The sequence below is a fragment of the Podarcis cretensis genome, assembly GCF_951804945.1.
Source record: "Podarcis cretensis genome assembly, chromosome: 16".
Classification (NCBI taxonomy): domain Eukaryota; kingdom Metazoa; phylum Chordata; class Lepidosauria; order Squamata; family Lacertidae; genus Podarcis; species Podarcis cretensis.
In genome coordinates this window covers 22,345,064-22,364,174 of record NC_137186.1, presented here as the reverse complement: position 1 = coordinate 22,364,174, position 19,111 = coordinate 22,345,064, and the positions used below count along the sequence as shown (strand labels likewise).

Here is a 19,111-nt window from a genome sequence, read left to right as displayed (position 1 = left end):
TCCCTGGGGAGCCCGTTCTTGTCTTGCCCCTTTTCAGTCTTCCACACGAAGAAGGGCCTCAGATGATGATTGCATTACATGTACATTCATTTAAAGCTGCAGGATTGGACCCTGAGGAGCTTGGGCAAAGCATCTTTTAGAATTCCCTCTCCCTCTCTAGGAGGAGAGTGCTGCAGGATTCCAGCCCGCAATTTCTTCAGGAGGGAAAAGGTGACCGGCCACAGAGCAAGTGGGAAGTGGGGGTCTGGAGGCAAACCATTTAAAAACAACAACAAAAAACCACCCACACATACATTAAAAACAGACAGTGCATACCAGTTCCAGGCTGTCCATCGCCTTCCTTCTTGCCTCCTGGAATCTCGGGTTCTCTCTTTGCAGGGCCGGAGAAGACACCCATAGGTGCCCATTCTAGATACAGGGGGATATTCTTGAACTGAGTGGTGGGGAGAAAAATATCAGTGTTTGCAAAAAAGAAAAGGTTCTGACCTCCTTTTTACTCCTTTGCCTAGTCCTCAGACCTTAGTTGGCACAAAAGAGTCTTTGAGAAAGTGTATTCTTGCAGAGTATTGCTGCTTTTACTCTTAAAAAGTCTTCTTCTCCAACCACGACCAACAGCTTTTACACACACACACACACACACACACACACACACACCAAATGCAAGCAGCTTTCTATCATCCAACCAACGCACACCCAACACAACCATTGACCACTCTATATATCTAGGTACAATTTGGTAAAAGGTTGCCTGAGTCATTGTAGGCCACTGACTCATGCTGACTTAGTTCTTTTAGCATTAAAGAATCAGCGGCCAATTTTTAGCCGTGACAAAAAATTGCCATTAGTGCAAACAGCAGAAAGGAGAAGCCGCTGCTTTAAACTTCCTAGCACCCGGGTTTGTAAATTGTTATTTCAGTTTCTATTTTCATACAGCCCACCTTTCCTCCAAAAAGCTCAACATGGCACACTCTTCCCCATATTTCTCTCACAACAACCCTGTGAGGTAGGTTAGGCTGTGAGGTGATGGCTGCTACCCAAGGTCACCCAGTGAGCTTAATGGCCGATCGGGGGGTCTGGACCTTGGTCTCCCAGATCCTAGTCCGACACTCTTAACCACTGCACCACACTGGCAGTCAGATTCATCCCAAAGGTTATTATTTTTTTACTGTTAATTTTTCTCGTAATCTAACCCACTCCATCTCCCATCTATGAATTCTCAGACAATGGTGGGTGTTTTCCAGGACAAATGTCTACGTAGGTGCTCTCAGAAGCCAATCCCAATGGGCTTCCTGCTCAGTTAATGGATATCATCAGCAATGTCTAGGCAACACGATGACCATGTACACACGCAATAGACAATCTTTATAGAATTCCTTCAAACCATAACGAGTACAAAATGAAATATTTAGTCTCAAAGACTCTCATTATTACTTGAGCACTGTTCCACAGCATTTGATATTTTCATTTACATACATTCATTCGATATAAGATGGGTTTATGAAGCAATTCCATATCCTCCCACCACGCTGACGAAGAATTCTACGAAACAGTAGTCAATATCCGGAATCACTGTTCAGTGTTGGACATCATATTTGCTGAATATACAAAGCTTCACAGCTTGTCTTTCAAAGTCTGGTACCTCGCTTCATTTAAAGATTTTCAGAGACTTTAAGACTAAAGATTTCATTTTGTACTTGTTATGGTTAGAAGGAATTCAATAAAGATTGTCTATTGCATATGTACATGGTCATTGTGTTGCCTAGACATTGCTGACATTCTCTTTGCAACACAGGGGTTTGTCCAGTTAATGGATGTAACAGATATAAATAAGTAAGAAAACAGAATTAAATTAAATTAAATGTAGTAGGAAAAGTCAGAGCTCCACAGAAATAGCCCTGCGGGTGCATAGTATTCCATGAGGCTACTTGGGAGGTGGGCAGCCACCTTGGCTAAGCCCAAGCTATGAACATTTATTCATTTATTTACTTAAGGAGCAAAAGGTGGTATGCATGGTTCTCAAAACACACACACCCCGGCCCTCCTCATTTCAACTGCAAACAACAGCCCTGTGAGGTAGGCTAGGCTGAGAGGCGGGGACTGTGGTCCAAGGGTCACCCACTGTGGCCTTCATGGCTGAGCAGGGGATCTGAACTGTGGTCTCCCAGGGCCTAGGCCAGTGCTCTAACCACTACACCGCACATCCTCACCTTCGAGTAAGCCAGTTTCATGAACGCCCGCTTAGCTTCGGTAGGCTCCAGGAACTCCACAATGGCTGTCACCCCTCCTTCGGGGAGCAGTACCCGGCCAAGACTGCCATGGGCCCCAAAGGCCTTCTCTATATCGGCCGCCTCTGTTCCAGCAGGCAGGTTCTTCGCCAGAATCACAGTCTTGCTCCGCTCGCCAGCAGCCTGGAGGAAGAAGAGGGAAGATCGTGACAGCCCTACGAAGGAAGCTTTTGCAACGTTTGGGACTTCTTAGGTTGCAGAAAAGGCAAGTTAAGAGGCAACACAACAGAAGTTTACAAAAGCAGATAGACAAAAGTTTTCTTCCCTCTCTCATTTAGCCAGTACTCGCGGATGTCCTATGAAACTAAATGTTGGAAGATTCATGTAGTAAGGTTAAAGCTTACTGGGAAATGATATACAATGAATTGAAAAGGATGTTCAAAATAACTTGTATATAAAAAACAGAAGCTTTTCTTTTGGGAATTATAGGGACAGAACTACCTAAACTGTATAGAAATTTATTTATGCTGCTACAGCAGCAAGAATGTTACTTGCCCCAAAGTGGAAAGAAGCAGAAGTCCCAGAAAAGAAGGAATGGATACAAAAACTTATGGAATATGCAGAAATGGCAAAACTTACCGGAAGAATAAGAAATCAAGATAACAAACAGTTTATAAAAGAATGGGAATGGTTTATTGGATAATTACAGATGAATTGTAAACAGATAAAAACATTAGCAGGGTTATTGTAATAACCTGCAGTTTTATAAGAGTATATATTTACAGTAGACAGTTAAATCAGCAAGTTAAATGAATTTGGATATGCAGAAGACATTAAAAAATAAATTTAAGAAACCGCAGAAAGTGGGGGAAGGAAGTCAAATTTTGAAATGTTAAATGGATTGTAAAATTGATGAAATGTATAAACGTGAAAGGTATAAAAACTTTTTTTAAAAAAAGTTGGCAGATTTGGGACAGGTAAAAAGAAAGGCCCTCTCTATGCAATGCATAGTTAAGCTATGGAACTCGCCTCTGCAGGAGGCAATGATAGCCACCAACTTGAATGGTTTGAAAAGGGGATTAGACAAATTAATAGAAGTCTATCAAAGGCTACTGGGGACGCGGGTGGCGCTGTGGGTTAAACCACAGAGCCTAGGATTTGCCGATCAGAAGGTCAGCGGTTCAAATCCCCGCGACGGGGTGAGATCCCGTTGCTCAGTCCCTGCTCCTGCCAACCTAGCAGTTCAAAAGCATGAAGTGCAAGTAGATAAATAGGTACTGCTCCGGCGAAAAGGTAAACGGCATTTCCGTGCGCTGCTCTGGTTTGCCAGAAGCGGCTTGGTCATGCTGGCCACATGACCCGGAAGCTGTGCGCCAGCTCCCTTGGCCAATAAAGTGAGATGAGTGCCGCAACCCCAGAGTTGGTCACGACTGGACCTAATGGTCAGGGGTTCCCCCCTTTATCAAAGGCTACTAGCCAGGATGGCTATGCTCTGCCCTTCATTGCTGGAGGCAGCAAGGCTTCTGAATCCCAGTTGCTGGAAAGCACAGGAGGGAACGCTCAAATCCTGCTTGCTGGTTTCCCATGGGCTGTGGCCATTGTGGGAACAGGATGCTGGACTAGATGAGCCATTGGCCTGATCCAGCAGCCTCTTCTTAGAATGGAAAGGAGGCGCAGGATTCATTTCCGACCGGGCTCCAAAATGCAGTCCACCTGGCCTCCCAAGTTATCCAGCACTTTCTGGGGGAAGAAAATGCTTCTCCTTCCAAGTGAGACAAGCTGAGTGTGTGCCTCTCTACAGGAACATACTGAGTGAAGGCCATGGGCTTGGTGGGAGAGCATCTGCCTTGCATTTAGGTCCCCAGTTTGATCCCAGGCATCTCCCGTTAGGGCTGGAAGAGTCCCTTGTGTGACTCCCTGGAGAGCAGCTGCCAGTCCGTGTAAACAATCGCTAGCCTAAATTGACCGGTGATCTTCCTCTGTATAAGGCAGCTTCCTCTGTCTAAAGGGAAGGGCTGTAGGCTCAGTGGTTAGGATGCCTGCTTTGCATACGTAACGTCCCAGGTTCAACCCCCAAAATCTCCTGGTAGGGCTGGGGCAGGCTGGGCGGGGGGGGGGTAGCTTCGAGAACACTATCCAACCATCTTGTCCTCTGTCATCCCCTTCTCCTTCTGCCCTCAATCTTTCCCAACATCAGGGTCTTTTCCAGGGAGCCTTCTCTTCTCATGAGGTGGCCAAAGTATTGGAGCCTCAGCTTCAGGATCTGTCCTTCCAGTGAGCACTCAGGGCTGATTTCCTTCAGAATGGATAGGTTTGATCTTCTTGCAGTCCATGGGACTCTCAAGAGTCTCCTCCAGCACCTGAATTCAAAAGCATCAATTCTTCGGCAATCAGCCTTCTTTACGGTCCAGCTCTCACTTCCATACATCACTACTGGGAAAACCATAGCTTTAACTATACGGACCTTTGTTGGCAAGGTGATGTCTCTGCTTTTTAAGATGCTGTCTAAGGCCAATGGTATGACAGTATAAAACAGTTTCTTATGCTCCTATGTCTCGAAGGGGAGAAGCCATAGCTCAGTGGCTGAGAATCCTGGAGAGCTGCTGCCAGCCAGTGTGGTCAATATTGAGCTAGATGGACCAATGGTCTGAACTCAGTAGAAGACACACTTGCATGTTCCTCTCCTGGGAGCACATGGTGTTTACCTGGCTGAAGGAATCCAGGCTGACGCCGTTGTCCAGCAGGAACTGTCGGACCTTCTGAACAAGCTCTGTTTCCCCCAGAGCCACTCTCACGGCTACGCTCCCCTTGCCTTCCTGCCAAGAGACAATAATATCACTTATTTATTTCATAAAATTTATATACACCACCTAATTTTTTTTAAAAAAAAGAACCTCAAAGCAATCTACAAACAGACAAAAACAACTGCAACATCCAAAAGAATTAAAACCAGAAATAAACAAAATATGCATCTGCATTCTAGATGTCTGGGTAGGCTTGGACTAAACAAAAAGGCTTTTATCAGGTGCCAAAATGAGTACACGGCGATGGCGCCAGCCTGATGTCAATAGGCAGGGCGTTCCACAGTGCATTGCACTAGATGACCCTTGGGGTCCCTTCCAAGTCTACAATTCTGTGATTCTACATAGGCAACATGTTCCTCTTGTTCTCCTGGCAAGAGAGAATTTTAAATACATAAATAGATATGGATACTGCCATTAACGTAGCTGAAAGACGGGATAGTGGTTTTAAAAAATGATATGTAATGAATTGAAAAGGATGTTCAAAATAACATTTATTTTTTTTAAAAAAAGAAAACCGAAGTTTTCTTTAGGGAATCAGAGGACAGAACTGTCCAGTTGTACCTCGGGTTAAGTACTTAATTCGTTCCGGAGGTCCGTACTTAACCTGAAACTGTTCTTAACCTGAAGCACCACTTTAGCTAATGGGGCCTCCTGCGGCCGCCACGCCGCCGGAGCATGATTTCTGTTCTCATCCTGAAGCAAAGTTCTTAACCTGAAGCACTATTTCTGGGTTAGCGGAGTCTGTAACCTGAAGCGTATGTAACCTGAAGCGTATGTAACCCGAGGTACCACTGTATATATTTACAGTAGATAATTAAATGAGCAAGTTAAACAAATTTGAATATGCAGAAGATATGAAAAAATAAATTTAAGGAACTGCAGAAAGAGGGGGAAGAAAGTCAAATTTTGAAATGTTAAATGGATTGTAAAATTGATAATAAGTATACATAAAAAACAATAAAAAATGATTATTTAAAGAAGGCTCACGTGATCAAACACTTGGCTCTTCGTGGCATTGTACTTCTGCGCAACAGCATCGGCGACCGCGTTCACTCCCATGAAGAGGGTGTTCCAGTTATGAGAGCTATATTCGGGGGGGGGGGTTAAAATAAAAAAATTAATAAATAAATATTTATCCCATTTGATGTCAGTTTTGGAATTGAACTGATTTTACGTATGCACTGTTTGAAACCTCTTACGAAATGATGCACGGCATTTCGCAAGCCTAGAACTCGTGAACACCCATTGAAGCTGAGTATGCAATGCATCGTTAAACTATGGAACTCCCTGCCACAGGAGGCAGCAATGGCCACCAGCTTGGATGGATTTCAAAGAGGACTGGACAAATCCATGCTGGACAAGGTTATCGAAGGCTACTAGCCACGACAGCTGTTAGGGCGGTTCATAAAAAAACTTTTTTAAAAAATGCCTGTTCCAAAGGTCTTATCTTACTACACTAGGGATTATATAGCTATATCTGAAATTTCATGCATATCAGTTCATATCTTGACCCTCCTCCACGAGAATAGCTGTTTACTTGGCCATTTTCCTATGTCGTAAATTTCAACTAAGTGGAGCAGGGTCAAGATATGAACTGATATGTATGAAATCACTCAGATCCTGCTTGTGGATTTCCCTTTGGGACATCTGGTTGGCCACTGGACCTAGGTAGGCCACTAGCCTGACCCAGCAGGCTTGTGTTATGTCCTTATGCCATATGTTTCTAATTGCTTTTTTAAAAATTGTTTTTATGTATGCAATTCTTTTGATTGTTTAGGTAAAGGTAAAGGACCTCTGGACAGTTAAGTCCAGTCAAAGGTGACTATGGGGTTGTGACATTCATCTCGCTTTCAGGCCAAGGGAGCCGGTGTTTGTCCACAAACAACTTTCTGGGTCATGCAGCCAGCATGACTAAACCGCCTCTGGTGCAACGGAACACCGTGACGGAAACCAGAGCGCACGGAAACGTCGTTTACCTTCCTGCCACAGCGGTACCTATTTGTCTACTTGCACCGGCGTGCTTTCGAATTGCTAGGTTGGCAGGAGCTGGGACACAGGAACGGAAGCTCACCCCGTCACGGGTATTCGAACTGCCGACCTTCTGATCGGCAAGCTCAAGAGGCTCAGTAGTTTAAACCACAGCGCCTCCTGCACCCATATGTACAGTGGTGCCCCGCAAGACGAATGCCTCGCAAGACGGAAAACCCGCTAGACAAAAGGGTTTTCCGTTTTGGAGGTGCTTCGCAAAACAAATTTCCTATGGGCTTGCTTCGCAAGACAAAAATGTCTTGCGAGTTCCTGCAGTTTTTTTTTCCTTTTCCCCCCTTTTTCTAAGCCGCTAAGCCGCTTATCTGCTTATCCGCTAAAAGCCGCTAATAGCGCTAATCCTCTAAGCCGTCAATGGGCTTGCTTCGCAAGACGAAAAAACCGCTAGACGAAGAGACTCGCGGAACGGATTAATTTCGTCTTGCGAGGCACCACTGTATGTTTCATTGCATCAGGGTGCCTTGTGGGAAGTGATTCATAAATGAAATCAATACACAGTTAGTATGATTAACAATAAGTAGGCAGCGCTGGGGCTTAGTGAACACACAAACAAACCTGGAACTGTTGGCTTTGTCCTTGGACGCCTTTTGCTTTTTGTAAGACGATGCCCCAGCAGCATCTGAGCCCTCCCCTTCTTCCTTCTTAATGGTGGAGGGCAAAACATGCAGCATCCGGCCCTAGGAGAAAAGACAGCAACCCTGGAATTCCATGCCAGATGAAAAAAGACCGCGTAAAGAAAGAAAGAAAGAAAAAACCCTTCTCAAACTCTGGCCCCACTTCAGCAGTGTCTTCCAAGCCATAAAATGTCTTCGGTGAACAGGAATGTTCTTAAATGACGTTTACTGAATGAAGCACTTCACCAGGGAAGGCATTTCATAAAAGGGGAGCCACCTTTAATAAAAATACATTTTAAAAAAAATAAAGGGGGAGCCACCACCAAGAAGGTCCCGTCATGGGTCAGCACCCAGCGGCAGAACCAAAACCAAAAGGAGTTTCCCTTCCAACCACAGAGCCTGAGATGGTTCCAGGCTGGGTCTTTCCCATTCCTTGCAACCTGATCCTTAAAAAAGAAAAATGGAGAAACCTGGGATGGAACTTGGGATCCTGCTGCCCGCAAACCCAGTGGATTTCCTCACAAAGCGACAGCCCGTCCCAAATCAGTCGTACCTGGAAAACCTGCCCATCCACTTCTGCAAAGGCTTTCACGGCATGTTCCGGGATCATGTAGGTGATGAAAGCAAAACCTTTGGGTTTCTTGGTGAGACTGTCAATGGGGAAATGGATCTCAGAGAGGGGCCCTGGAGAGAACGAGAAACAAACACACATTTCCACAAAGAAACCCTTGTGGCTGCAGAATGCAGCGGCCAAAGAAGACACAATGCGGCGCTGTGGCAACAATTGCACCATAGATTTAAAGTGCTGTGATATCACTTTTAAAAAAACGTGGCTTTCCCCAAAGAATTCTGGGGGCTGTGGTTTGCTAAGGGTGCTGAGGGTTGCTAGGAGACTCCTGCTACAGTGGTACCACTGGTTGCGAACAGGATCCGTTCCGGAGCCCCGTTCACAACATCAGCAGAACGCAACCCGCGTCTGTGTGTGTGTGGGTTGTAATTCACCGCTTCTGTGCATGCGCGTGATGTCATTTTGAGTGTCTGCGCATACACGAGCAGCAAAACCCGGAAGTAACCCTTTCCAGTACTTCCGGGTTGCCGCAGGATGGAACCTGAAAAGACATAACCTAAACTGAACGTAACAAGAGGTATGACTGTATTTCCCTCACAGAGCTAGAACCCCAGAGTTCCCTGTGAAGAGCAATTTATTGTTCAACTGCCAAAGGCCTACCATATTTGGAAAATATTGCTTCCAAGTCTTCTTCGGTGCTGGAGTAGGGAAGGTTCCTCACAAAGAGCCTCCCGGATTCGGAGAGCTCTTCCTCCTCTTCATCATCCTTCTTCGTCCTTTGCCAGACCTGGGCCAGGTGTTTTGAAGGGAGTTTCGCCTTCCCAGCGCTCTCTTCGGGAAACACCTCGATGTACCGCCCACCTGTGAAAACAAAGCACAGACGGAGGGGAGAAATAAATATAAAAAGACACAGCACAAAAGGAAAACAGAATGAGAGGGAAGAGGAAAGAGGCAAACCTAGGTCCAAGTTCAAAGTCATCTGCAAAGCTCTGATTGTATTGTACCCAAATGGTACCCAAGTTTGTAATGTGTTTGTGACATTCACACACTATAATTTTAGACATGTATCTGAGTATCAGGAAAGAAAAGCATCTTTGGCAAACCTAGAAATTCAGAAACTAAATTGACTATTAAACCTCCTCGTGGATACATACCCATGTATTCGTGATTTCGTTTCAATGCTTTCTGCACCTCTTCCTCACTGTTAAAATCAACAAACACATAACCTGGGAGAGGGATGAAAACACACAGGGAAGAACGTTATGACGTTTCATTTAGGTCTTACAAAGAGCAGATTTTACGTTGGGGCAGGAGAGGAAGCTGCCTTATACCGAGTCAGGCCATTGGTCCATTTAGCTCAGCATTGTCTGCACTGACTGAGAGCAGCTCTCCAGGGTTGCAGATGGGAGTCCTTCCCCAGTCCTAACTGAAAATGCCAGAGATTGAACCCAGGACCTTCTGCATGCAAGGCAGAGGCTCTGCCACCGAGCGATGACCCTTCGCCACAAAAAAAAAAAAATCCCCACCTCATAGGCCACTCGTTATGGTGCTTAGAGGTTTATTAAACTTACTAGTTGATTGTCACCTGGACAAGCAACTAGTAAGTTTAATAAATGAAATGAATGTTACCTGTCTTATTCCCATGGGCGTTCCTTGCAATCCTGATCGCCACTGGCCGGAGAGGCACAAGAAACTCCTTGATGTTTTGCTGCGGAGAGCAGAAGTTCAAGTCACTTCACAGGGGAGTTGTTAGGCGGCCCCTATTCCCCACACTACAATTCTCAGAGTTTCTTGTGAAGAATAATTGATCGTTCAGTCACATGGGGAACTGTAGCTCTGGGAGAGGAGTAGGGGTCCCCCAACTTCCTCATCGTTATTCTATTTATATCTCACCTATTTCCCAGGCCGGGACTCAAAGCAGCTTGCAAAAATTAAAACAACGGTCTGGCTTCTCTAGAGGGAAGAGTTCCAAAATCTGGGAGCAGACACCAAAAAGGCCCTTCTCCTGCAACCCCACCAAGCATGGTAAGAAGGCCTTCCCCAAAGATCTCAGAGCTCGGGCAGGTTTGCATGGGATAATGCATTCCTGCAGATAGCCCGGACCTAAGCCATATATAGCAAACTACAGTTCCCAGGATTCTCTGGGAGAAGTCAAGGCTGTTTAAAGTGATATCACAGTGTTTTAAATGAATGGAGCGATTGGAGCCCTAGATAAGCTCCTGCAAAGGGCACCTACCTCTGTGACGTTGAACGGGGCGCCTCGCAGCTTCACCGTGTAGGGAGTGGTAAGCTCATTTGCACCGGCCGGAGTTTTTGCCTGTGCGAAGAAAGACACATGTCGTCAACGAAAGTCTAAAGAGGTATTTTTTGGTGGTTCCTTTATAACCACTCTAGGCCAAGGCATGCTGGAACACAACACAAACCGCCTAATATCAGGTCAGACAATCTGTTCAACATAGCTAACACCTGCCTGGTTTGCACATCAACAGTGAGTGTGGACTAAGACCTGGGAGGCCACAGTTCAAATCCCAACTCAGCCATGCAGCTTACTAGGTGACATTGGGCCAGTCGCTGTCTCTCAGCCTAACCTGCCTCGCAGGGTTGTTGTGAAGGTAAAATGGAGAGGAAGAGAACTTTGTATGCCACCTTGAGTTCCTTGGAGGAAAAGTGGGATACAAATGTAATAAGCAAAGAAACAGAAACTAGCCTACTGTAGAAAAGATAAAATTTACATTTATTACTCTGCCTCCCCCTTTAGACTCTGGCCCCGACCACTGCTGCTATGTGGCATCCAGAAGGTTGCTGAGAATGGAATGTGGCCCTCGTCTTGAAAACTCTTCCCTTCCCTTAGACCAGTGTTGCCCAAACTTGGATCTCCAGCTGTTTTTGGACTACAACTCCCATCACCCCTAGCTAGCAAGACCAGTGGTCAGGGATAATGGGAATTGTAGTCTGAATACAGCTGGAGATTCAAGTTTGGGAAACACTAGTCTACACTATAAGGGGAATGCCATCCAGGGTTGGGTTGGGGGCCTACCTGGGATGCAGCTTTCAGTTTCTTCTTCCCCTTCGTGACACTTCCCTGTCCCTTGATCTTTTCATCCAGCCCAGGTCCCGTTGCGAGGACAGCGCCTGGGGCTTGCTTCTGGTGGGGCTCCTCATCCTCTGCCTCCTCTTCTTCTCCATCAAAGTCCCTGCTGTCTAACTCCTCGGTCTCACTCTCCTCCCCAGACGAAGGCAAGGACCCATCGCCCTTCACCACTTTAGACCTCAGGTAGTCCATGTCAGAGAGCTCCTGTCTGGCCGCCATCTTGCCCTCAGAAGTTTTTCCTGCAAGTTGGGAACAAGGGGAAGGAACAGAGAGTCACCTCCTTGTGTTCTTTTTGGGGGGTCTACCTGGTAAGCAAAGGACTTGCTCACAGAACAATATGGCTTCAGATTTAGAGAGGGAGACTCCCATTCACCTCCCAGAGCTACAATTCCCAGAGTTGCCTATGAAGAGGGACTGACTGTTAAACCACTCTGGGAATGGCAGCTCTGTGAGGGTAACAGAGAGCCTCTCCGAACAATTGTCACCACCCTTAAGGAATTACAGTTAAGGGTGCTGAGAGCTGAAGGCCCCAATATTCCAGGGAACTCTAAGAATTGGAGCTCTCAGGGGGCCACTAGGGGGCGCATTGGAAGATGGCCGACAATACCATCTCTCCGACCCACACGGCATAATTAAGAGGCTGTTATGGGAGTAGGCAGCCTCCCTTGTTGCCCCAAGGAAATGGGGAACACTGCCCTTGCCTGCTGTGCCCATAAATCACCCCCTAATTCGAAAGAAGGGGGTGAGGGCCCTAGGCAGAATGCCCCCATGTGGACCTCGGCTCTCCTGGACGCTGTCTCTCTGATCGCGCACTAGTTGCAGCAATTTGGAATAATTAATTACAAAAGAAGCAAATGTACATATTTCAAGTGAAGAAGGGGAGTGAAGTCTGCTAATTTAAGTGACCTCTGCGAAAGACGACGACGGGTTGGAGAAACAGGAATATTTTATGATGAAGATACACCAAAGGCTGGGTATGTTGACAACGGGACTGAATGGGGGGGGGACCTTTTTTACTTTCCTTCTATGTGATTTACAAGAACCCCTCCTCATTAGAATCGTCGGTTGAACTGACCCAAGCAGGATGATTAAGGTCTGTGTGGAGATAAACTTTAACCAAAAGTATGCTTTATGGAGATCGAGAAGCAATAAGAGCTTTTAGGAATGGCGCAGCAATTAATTCGGAGTCGCCATCTTGCCAAAGGATTTATAGCCGGGAGGAAGAATGGACTTGTTTTCAGACTGCATTCCTAGTGAATCCCCTCAGAGGTTTTGAGAAAGGAGGCAGATTGGTGAAGATTAATGACGCTAAGACTGTTTTGATGTATGGAAGTGATGTTATATGGAAAACGTCTGGATATGGCTACTGGATAATAATAAAAAATATCCACGCAGGATTATAAACTGTTCTAACCAGCTTGCGGAGATTATCAGAGGTCACAAAGTGAAAGGAAAAATATATGAAAATAACAACAAGAGATGTGGAAAAACAATAAGAAAGGACTGGATAGTACTGTGAACATCATAAGGTTAGATTTGTAGACATTAAAACAGCAGTAAGAAGCAAGAAGTTGATTGGATCCCCTCCGGAACTTGAAATATGGGTACCCCCTACAACAATTTAAAATTCGGCTGTGTAATTTGGAATTTACGTAATTTGGTTTGATTTGATGTGATTGGTCGGTTAATAAAAAATTATTCTTAAAAAAAAAAAAAAAGAATCGTAGCTCTCTGAAGGGAACTGTCCCCTGACCACTTTTAACAATCCTTTGGGCCTGTTGAAAGTGGTAGAGTAGCACTTTCAATGTATGGTGTTAATGTGGCCATAGAGCAGGCATAGGCAAGCTCAGCCCTCCAGATGTTTGGGGACTACAACTCCCATCATCCCTGACCACTGGTCCTGTTAGCCAGGGATGATGGGAGTTGTAGTCCTAAAACATCTGGCGGGCCAAGTTTGCCTATGCCTGCCATAGAGGGAGCAAGTCTCACTATTAGTAAATACCTATAGTGGCAGGGAGGGACACGCGTAGCGGTGCTGTGTGTTAAACCATAGAGCCTAGGACTTGCCGATCAGAAGGCTGGCGGTTCAAATCCCCGCGACAGGGTGAGCTCCCGTTGCTCGGTCCCTGCTCCTGCCCACCTAGCAGTTCAAAAGCATGTCAGAGTGCAAGTAGATAAATAGGTACCACTCCGGTGGGAAGGTAAACGGCGTTTCTGTGCGCTGCTCTGGTTTGCCAGAAGCGGCTTAGTCATGCTGGCCACATGACCCGGAAGCTGTACGCCGGCTCCCTCGGCGTATAGAGCGAGATGAGTGCCGCAACCCCAGAGTCGGTCATGATTGGACCTAATGGTCAGGGGTCCCTTTACCTTTTTATAGTGGCAGGAAGAGAACTTTTTTTCCCTATAAAGGTCTGCTAATCCATTGGGAGGAAGCAGTCAGAGGCCTCAGCACATGGTGGACAGTGCCAGAGCCTGCTACAGGGCCCCCCAACAAACGAAAACAGAAGCAAATTTCTCCAAAGAAACAGAGACCCCTCAGTGGTGGCACCATGGCTGTTAAATGCTCTCCCTAGAGAGGCCGCCCTGGCACCTTCCTGTGGTCTCTTCCAAACCTGTGAAACGTTTTATTCTCCCAGTCTTCTTTTTTTTAAAAAAAACACAAACCAATTTTAACAAGTACATAATTTAGCTTTAAATATATTTTACTTCCATGCAGAGTTTAAACATAGTTTATTCTATTTTTATGGGATCAATGAACTAATTCAATAAAATTCCATTGTGTTTCCAGTGCCGTTAGTCCATTTGTGAGATGAGTACTTTTGAATCATCTGGTTTTCATCTTTCTTTCTTTTAGGAAAGCCTTTTATGCTGCAAACAGTGGCACTGTATTGTAAATATTCATTTTGCATTCATATTACACAGGCCCCTTCACTGCATTGTGTTCAACACCTGCTGGAAACCTTTCTGTTTAGACATGTAATTTTATTACGTCCATAAATGTGTTTAAAAAATGTGCCGACTCTTATCTTGATAATTTTTTTGCATCTACTTGTTATTAAAGTATGTTGACTCTATTGGTATATCCTTATTAATATTTTACATTGTTGTGACATAAAACAGTTGGAGGTATGTGGGTTTACAAAAAAAGAGAATTAAAAATTGATATAAAATTGCTTAACTAAATAAACGTTTTCTATTGCTTTGTAAATATACATATATATTGTGCATACATATTTATTGGGCTGCATCCAGCAGTATGAGTAGACCCATTGAAAACAATGGACATGGGTAACTTAGGCCTATTAATTTCAACAGGTCTACTTTGAGTAGATCTTAAGTTGGCTATGCAACCTGTTATATATTTTCATTTCTGTTTTATGTGCTCCACCAAGAAATCAGCATTACTGGGCAGCCTTTTAAGATATCAGTTTATATCCACCTAAGCCATATCCATAAGCAGAATGGACCCATCGAAATCAATGGGACAAACTTAAGTCATGTCCATTAATCTCAGTGGGTTTCCTCTGAGTAGGACTAATATTGGTTAGGACTAATGAGATACTGCACTAAAATAAATAAACATCTTGCCCTATGAAAAAGAATTATACTGAAGGCAAATGAGCATAATGGTCACAAATCCAATACATTCAGGACTGGCACAGTCCATAAGAAATCCAGTTGCAGCAGACTTAAAACTTAAAGTAACTTACAAGAACTTATAATAAGATGAAACCTTAACACTGCAACATATAGAACACTAGAACCAAGAGGTAGAAAGAGAAAGTAAGAAGCCCTGGCTCCTCCTGGCCTGACTATAATAGTCAGAACAACCTTGGCAGAAAGGGTAACAAAACCAGTTTAAACCAGCTGTACTCAGCTTCCCAGGAGAAATAACCCAAACTAGAGCCTTCTGCCTATTTCTTTCACATAGAAAGAAAACTTCATAGAATCATAGAGTTGGAAGAGACCACAAGGGCCATCGAGTCCAACCCCCTGCCAAGCAGGAAACACCATCAGAGCACTCCTGACATATGGTTGTCAAGCCTCTGCTTAAAGACCTCCAAAGAAGGAGACTCCACCACACTCCTTGGCAGCAAATTCCACTGTCGAACAGCTCTTACTGTCAGGAAGTTCTTCCTAATGTTTAGGTGGAATCTTCTTTCTTGTAAACTTCCTAGAACACTCTTGAATTAAGCAAAACAAGAAAGATCTCTACTCATCAGATCCATACTTTCTGTACTAAGAAATGCAAACTGACAATTCTGTACTCAGGTGGCGTCGCAAAAACCAAGGAAATGACACTCATCCTTCTTCCCCCTCCCCCCTCAAAAAGCACGGGTAATTAATGTGTTAAACCAGGGGTTGGCAACCTAAAGGCCCATTGGCCACAAGCAGCCCATGGGGGCCGCTGAACCGGCCCATGGACCCCCGCTGCCCAGCTCCTGTGCACCACGCTAAACCGGTGCAGAGCAGAACGGGGACTGCCTTCCACGACACTGGCCGGCTTCCCACTGGCTGCAGGAAGCTCCTGCAGCCAATGGGAAGCTGCGCACACCTCCTCCACACCGGAAGGAGCGCCCGAAATAGCATTTGTGCAAGCATGCATACTCCGGCCCACTGCGGTGTCTGTGGGACCCATGAACTGCCCCAAGCCACAAAAACTTTGGCGACCCCCATGTTAAACCCTAATTAAACTGGGCACACCACAGCTCAATTCGGTTCAGGACCCAACCCCCTTCCCCCCTGTGAGGCTTGGAGTGAGTGTGTATGCATGCACAGCCCTGCTGTTCTGCTATACTTACTAGACCACTGTTTCCCAAACTTGGGTCTCCCGCTGTTTTTGGACTACAACTCCCATCATCCCTAGCTGGCAGGACCATTGTTCAGGGATGATGGGAATTGTAGTTCAAAAACAGCTGGCGACCCAAGTCTGAGAAACACTGAGCTAGTCTCCTTGCAGAGCAAAGCCACTTGTGAGATGCAAAGTCTCCCAAACAAGCCCAAACAATTACCTCGGGTAATTCCCTCCTCTCGTTCCTCCTCTCCAGCCTCGGCTTCCCTCTCGCTTAGGCTCTCTGACCCGTCGGAGTCAAAGTTCAGATAATCGTCCGTCTGCTTGGCTTTGCTTTTCTTGGGCTCCTCCACTTTGGCATCGTTGGACCACGTGGCCGCCTTAGACCGCTTCTGGTGCACTGCCAGGAAGTCTTGAAATGTCTCCTCTTCTTCCAGCTGTCAAAAAGAGGGAGAGAGAACATCAAAAGCTGGCATGAAGGGACTTCCCAGCACTGTAGCAGAGTCCATCTTTCATGTGCAAAAGGTCCCTGGTTTCACCCCCCGGCATTTCCCCCTTTTTCCCCAAAATTTCAAAAACAAGTTTTTACACATTGTTTACTTTAAACCATAATTCATATCTGTCAGAGCTGCCTCTAGGTCCCAGCTCACAGAGGACCAACGCTAGGCTGTAGTAATGTACAAAAGTCTTTATTGAAGTTCAGTTTCCATTTCAAAGCCACAGCGTGCAGCCCTACGTCTTAAACCCTAGATCGGCGAAGTCCCGTCTGAGTCTCCTCCCCTATGACACCAGTTTAAGATCCTAGCCCTGCTCCACCTTTTACGCTGCTCTCTCCTCCTCTGGGTCCTCCTGCCCGCTGGGGCATTGCCCTTTCTGGACTCTTCCGACACTGAGTCGCTTAGCTCCTCCCCCTCCCTCCGGCGGGCTTTAGGACCCGGTTCCCAATCCTCATTCTCTGCTGTCCCGCGCTCCTGTACATTTGAACTTGCCTCTCGCGCCAGCTCAGTGACCTTTCTCCTAACCGTTACACTACTTCGGTCACTGGTTCCCTCTTCCGGGATACTGGCCGGATCTGACCTCTCCTCCGTTGTCCGACTTTCTGATGGAGGCGTGGTCAGCCCTGCCTTATCTTCTCTCCCTGGTGGGGAATGCACTGGCCCCGATCCTTGGGACTCTTCCCCCCCACTCTGCTCTGGTGGGGAAGCTGGTCCTGATTTCCAGCTACTGCTCTGGGAGTCCCTGCTGCCCCCTTGCTCCTGGGGCGTTCCCCTTGGGAACCCCCTACCCCTGGCCACTGGCGCCCCCTTCTGTGAATCTTCCGATTCGCTGGAGAGGCTCATGGAATCCCTCGGTCCACTGTCCTCTTCTCCTACGCTCCCCTCGGATTCTTCCCCTTCGCTCTCCATCTCCTCTCTTCCCTGTGCCTCTGCTCCTGAGCCCCTGACAATATCTGTATCTTTATGGGGTTCCCTGAACCCCCAGACTTCCCCCACCCCGCCTTTGGCTTCCAAAATTTATCTTCCTTTATTAACTGCATCTAATCACCTATATCCAAATTATTATACAGTGGTACCTCGGTTTAAGAACAGCCCTGTTTACGAACGATTCGGTTTACAAACTCTGCAAAACTGGAAGTAGTGTCCTGGTTTGCAAACTTTACCTCGGTCTAAGAACAGAATCCGAATGGTGGAAAGGCACCGACGGCGGGAGGCCTCATTAGGGAAAGCGAACCTTGGTTTAAGAACGGTTTCAGTTTAAGAATGGGCTTCCGGAACAGATTAAGTTCATAAACCAAGGTAACACTGTACTTCATTTTTATCCTTTGCCATTTTAAGTTACAGTGCTATGTCAATCCTGCTAATGTTTTTAAATCTTTACAATGTTCTTTAATATATTCTATAAAGTTATGCCATTCTCCATTATTTTTTTTTATCCTCTTGGTGCCTGATCTTCCCCATCAGCCTTGCCATCTCCGCATAGTCCATCGTCTTCATTATCCATTCTTCTTTCGACGGGGCTCTTTCTTCTTTCCATCCCTGGGCCAATAGTATTCTAGCCACGGTTGTCACATACATAAACAGTACTTTCTTATTCTTCAGTAATTCCACCCCTGGCATTTCCAATGTAGCATGCTTTATGGGAAGTTGGCAGTGAATCTGGTCAGACTAGGACCTGGGAGACCAGGGTTCAAATCTCCACTCAGCCATGAAGTTTACTGAGTGATCTTCTACCAGTCACTGTCTCTTAGCCCACAACCAACCTCCCAGGTTTGTTTGGGGGGGGGGGATTAAGTGAGATGAGGGAGAACCACGTACACAACCTTAAGCTCCTTTGAAAAAAAGATGGGATATAAACGCAGCCAATAAATAAATAGCTTATGCTTGCCTCCTTTAACTCCCCCGGTTGATTCTTCTTTTTCTTTTTCTCCTGAAAAATATGGGTTTTTAAAATGGTTACTTTAAAACGACAGGAGACATTTAATACCAATTTGCAGACAGACAGCTCTCAAGAGAAGAAAAGACAGAGCCAAGAAAACCAAACACCAGACATTTTCCTTAAGATATTTTGACAAAGTTAGTTTTTTTTAAAAAATATATCTTACTTGTTTTGCTTCTTTATTACCAGAACTTTTTGTAAACTTTTCAGGAGCTTCCTTTAACACTGGGGGCTTGAGAGAGTGTTTGCTCCAGGCTCTGGGTTTCTGTGGGTCCCCAAAAGACTTACAAAATTCAACCTGCAAAAGAATAAAAAATGGTTATGGTGCAGGTCTTTATGATTCGATGGCACATTAGACTTGAGTAAATATGGTATATATGAACTTTCACACAACATAAAGGCTACTTCCAGGAATATAGTGCATGTTTAGTACTAATTTCTGTGGAGGGTTTTCTGGAAGCAAATCACAGAGAGATTAACACTAAACTTATGCTATATACCGTATTTTTCGCTCTATAGGACGCACTTTTCCCCC

The 19,111-nt window shown here is 45.6% G+C and overlaps 1 protein-coding gene and 1 long non-coding RNA gene across 2 annotated transcripts in view; one reads left to right on the top strand and one right to left on the bottom strand.

Annotated features, from left to right (window-relative positions):
* Positions 1–19,111, top strand: part of LOC307205137 — an 854,388-nt gene that overhangs the window by 251,017 nt on the left and 584,260 nt on the right. The window lies entirely within an intron of this gene.
* Positions 1–19,111, bottom strand: part of RBM19 (RNA binding motif protein 19) — a 101,121-nt gene that overhangs the window by 79,763 nt on the left and 2,247 nt on the right. Inside the window, exons 3-16 of the mRNA XM_079957403.1 lie at positions 18,743–18,874; positions 18,526–18,567; positions 16,361–16,577; positions 11,295–11,587; positions 10,494–10,574; positions 9,887–9,965; positions 9,412–9,483; positions 8,918–9,118; positions 8,243–8,373; positions 7,631–7,752; positions 6,017–6,113; positions 4,931–5,041; positions 2,208–2,408; positions 316–433 (exon numbers count right to left, since the gene is read on the bottom strand). Of these exons, the coding sequence (XP_079813529.1) occupies positions 316–433; positions 2,208–2,408; positions 4,931–5,041; positions 6,017–6,113; positions 7,631–7,752; positions 8,243–8,373; positions 8,918–9,118; positions 9,412–9,483; positions 9,887–9,965; positions 10,494–10,574; positions 11,295–11,587; positions 16,361–16,577; positions 18,526–18,567; positions 18,743–18,874 (1,897 nt within the window). The remainder of the gene's footprint in view (positions 1–315; positions 434–2,207; positions 2,409–4,930; positions 5,042–6,016; positions 6,114–7,630; positions 7,753–8,242; positions 8,374–8,917; positions 9,119–9,411; positions 9,484–9,886; positions 9,966–10,493; positions 10,575–11,294; positions 11,588–16,360; positions 16,578–18,525; positions 18,568–18,742; positions 18,875–19,111) is intronic.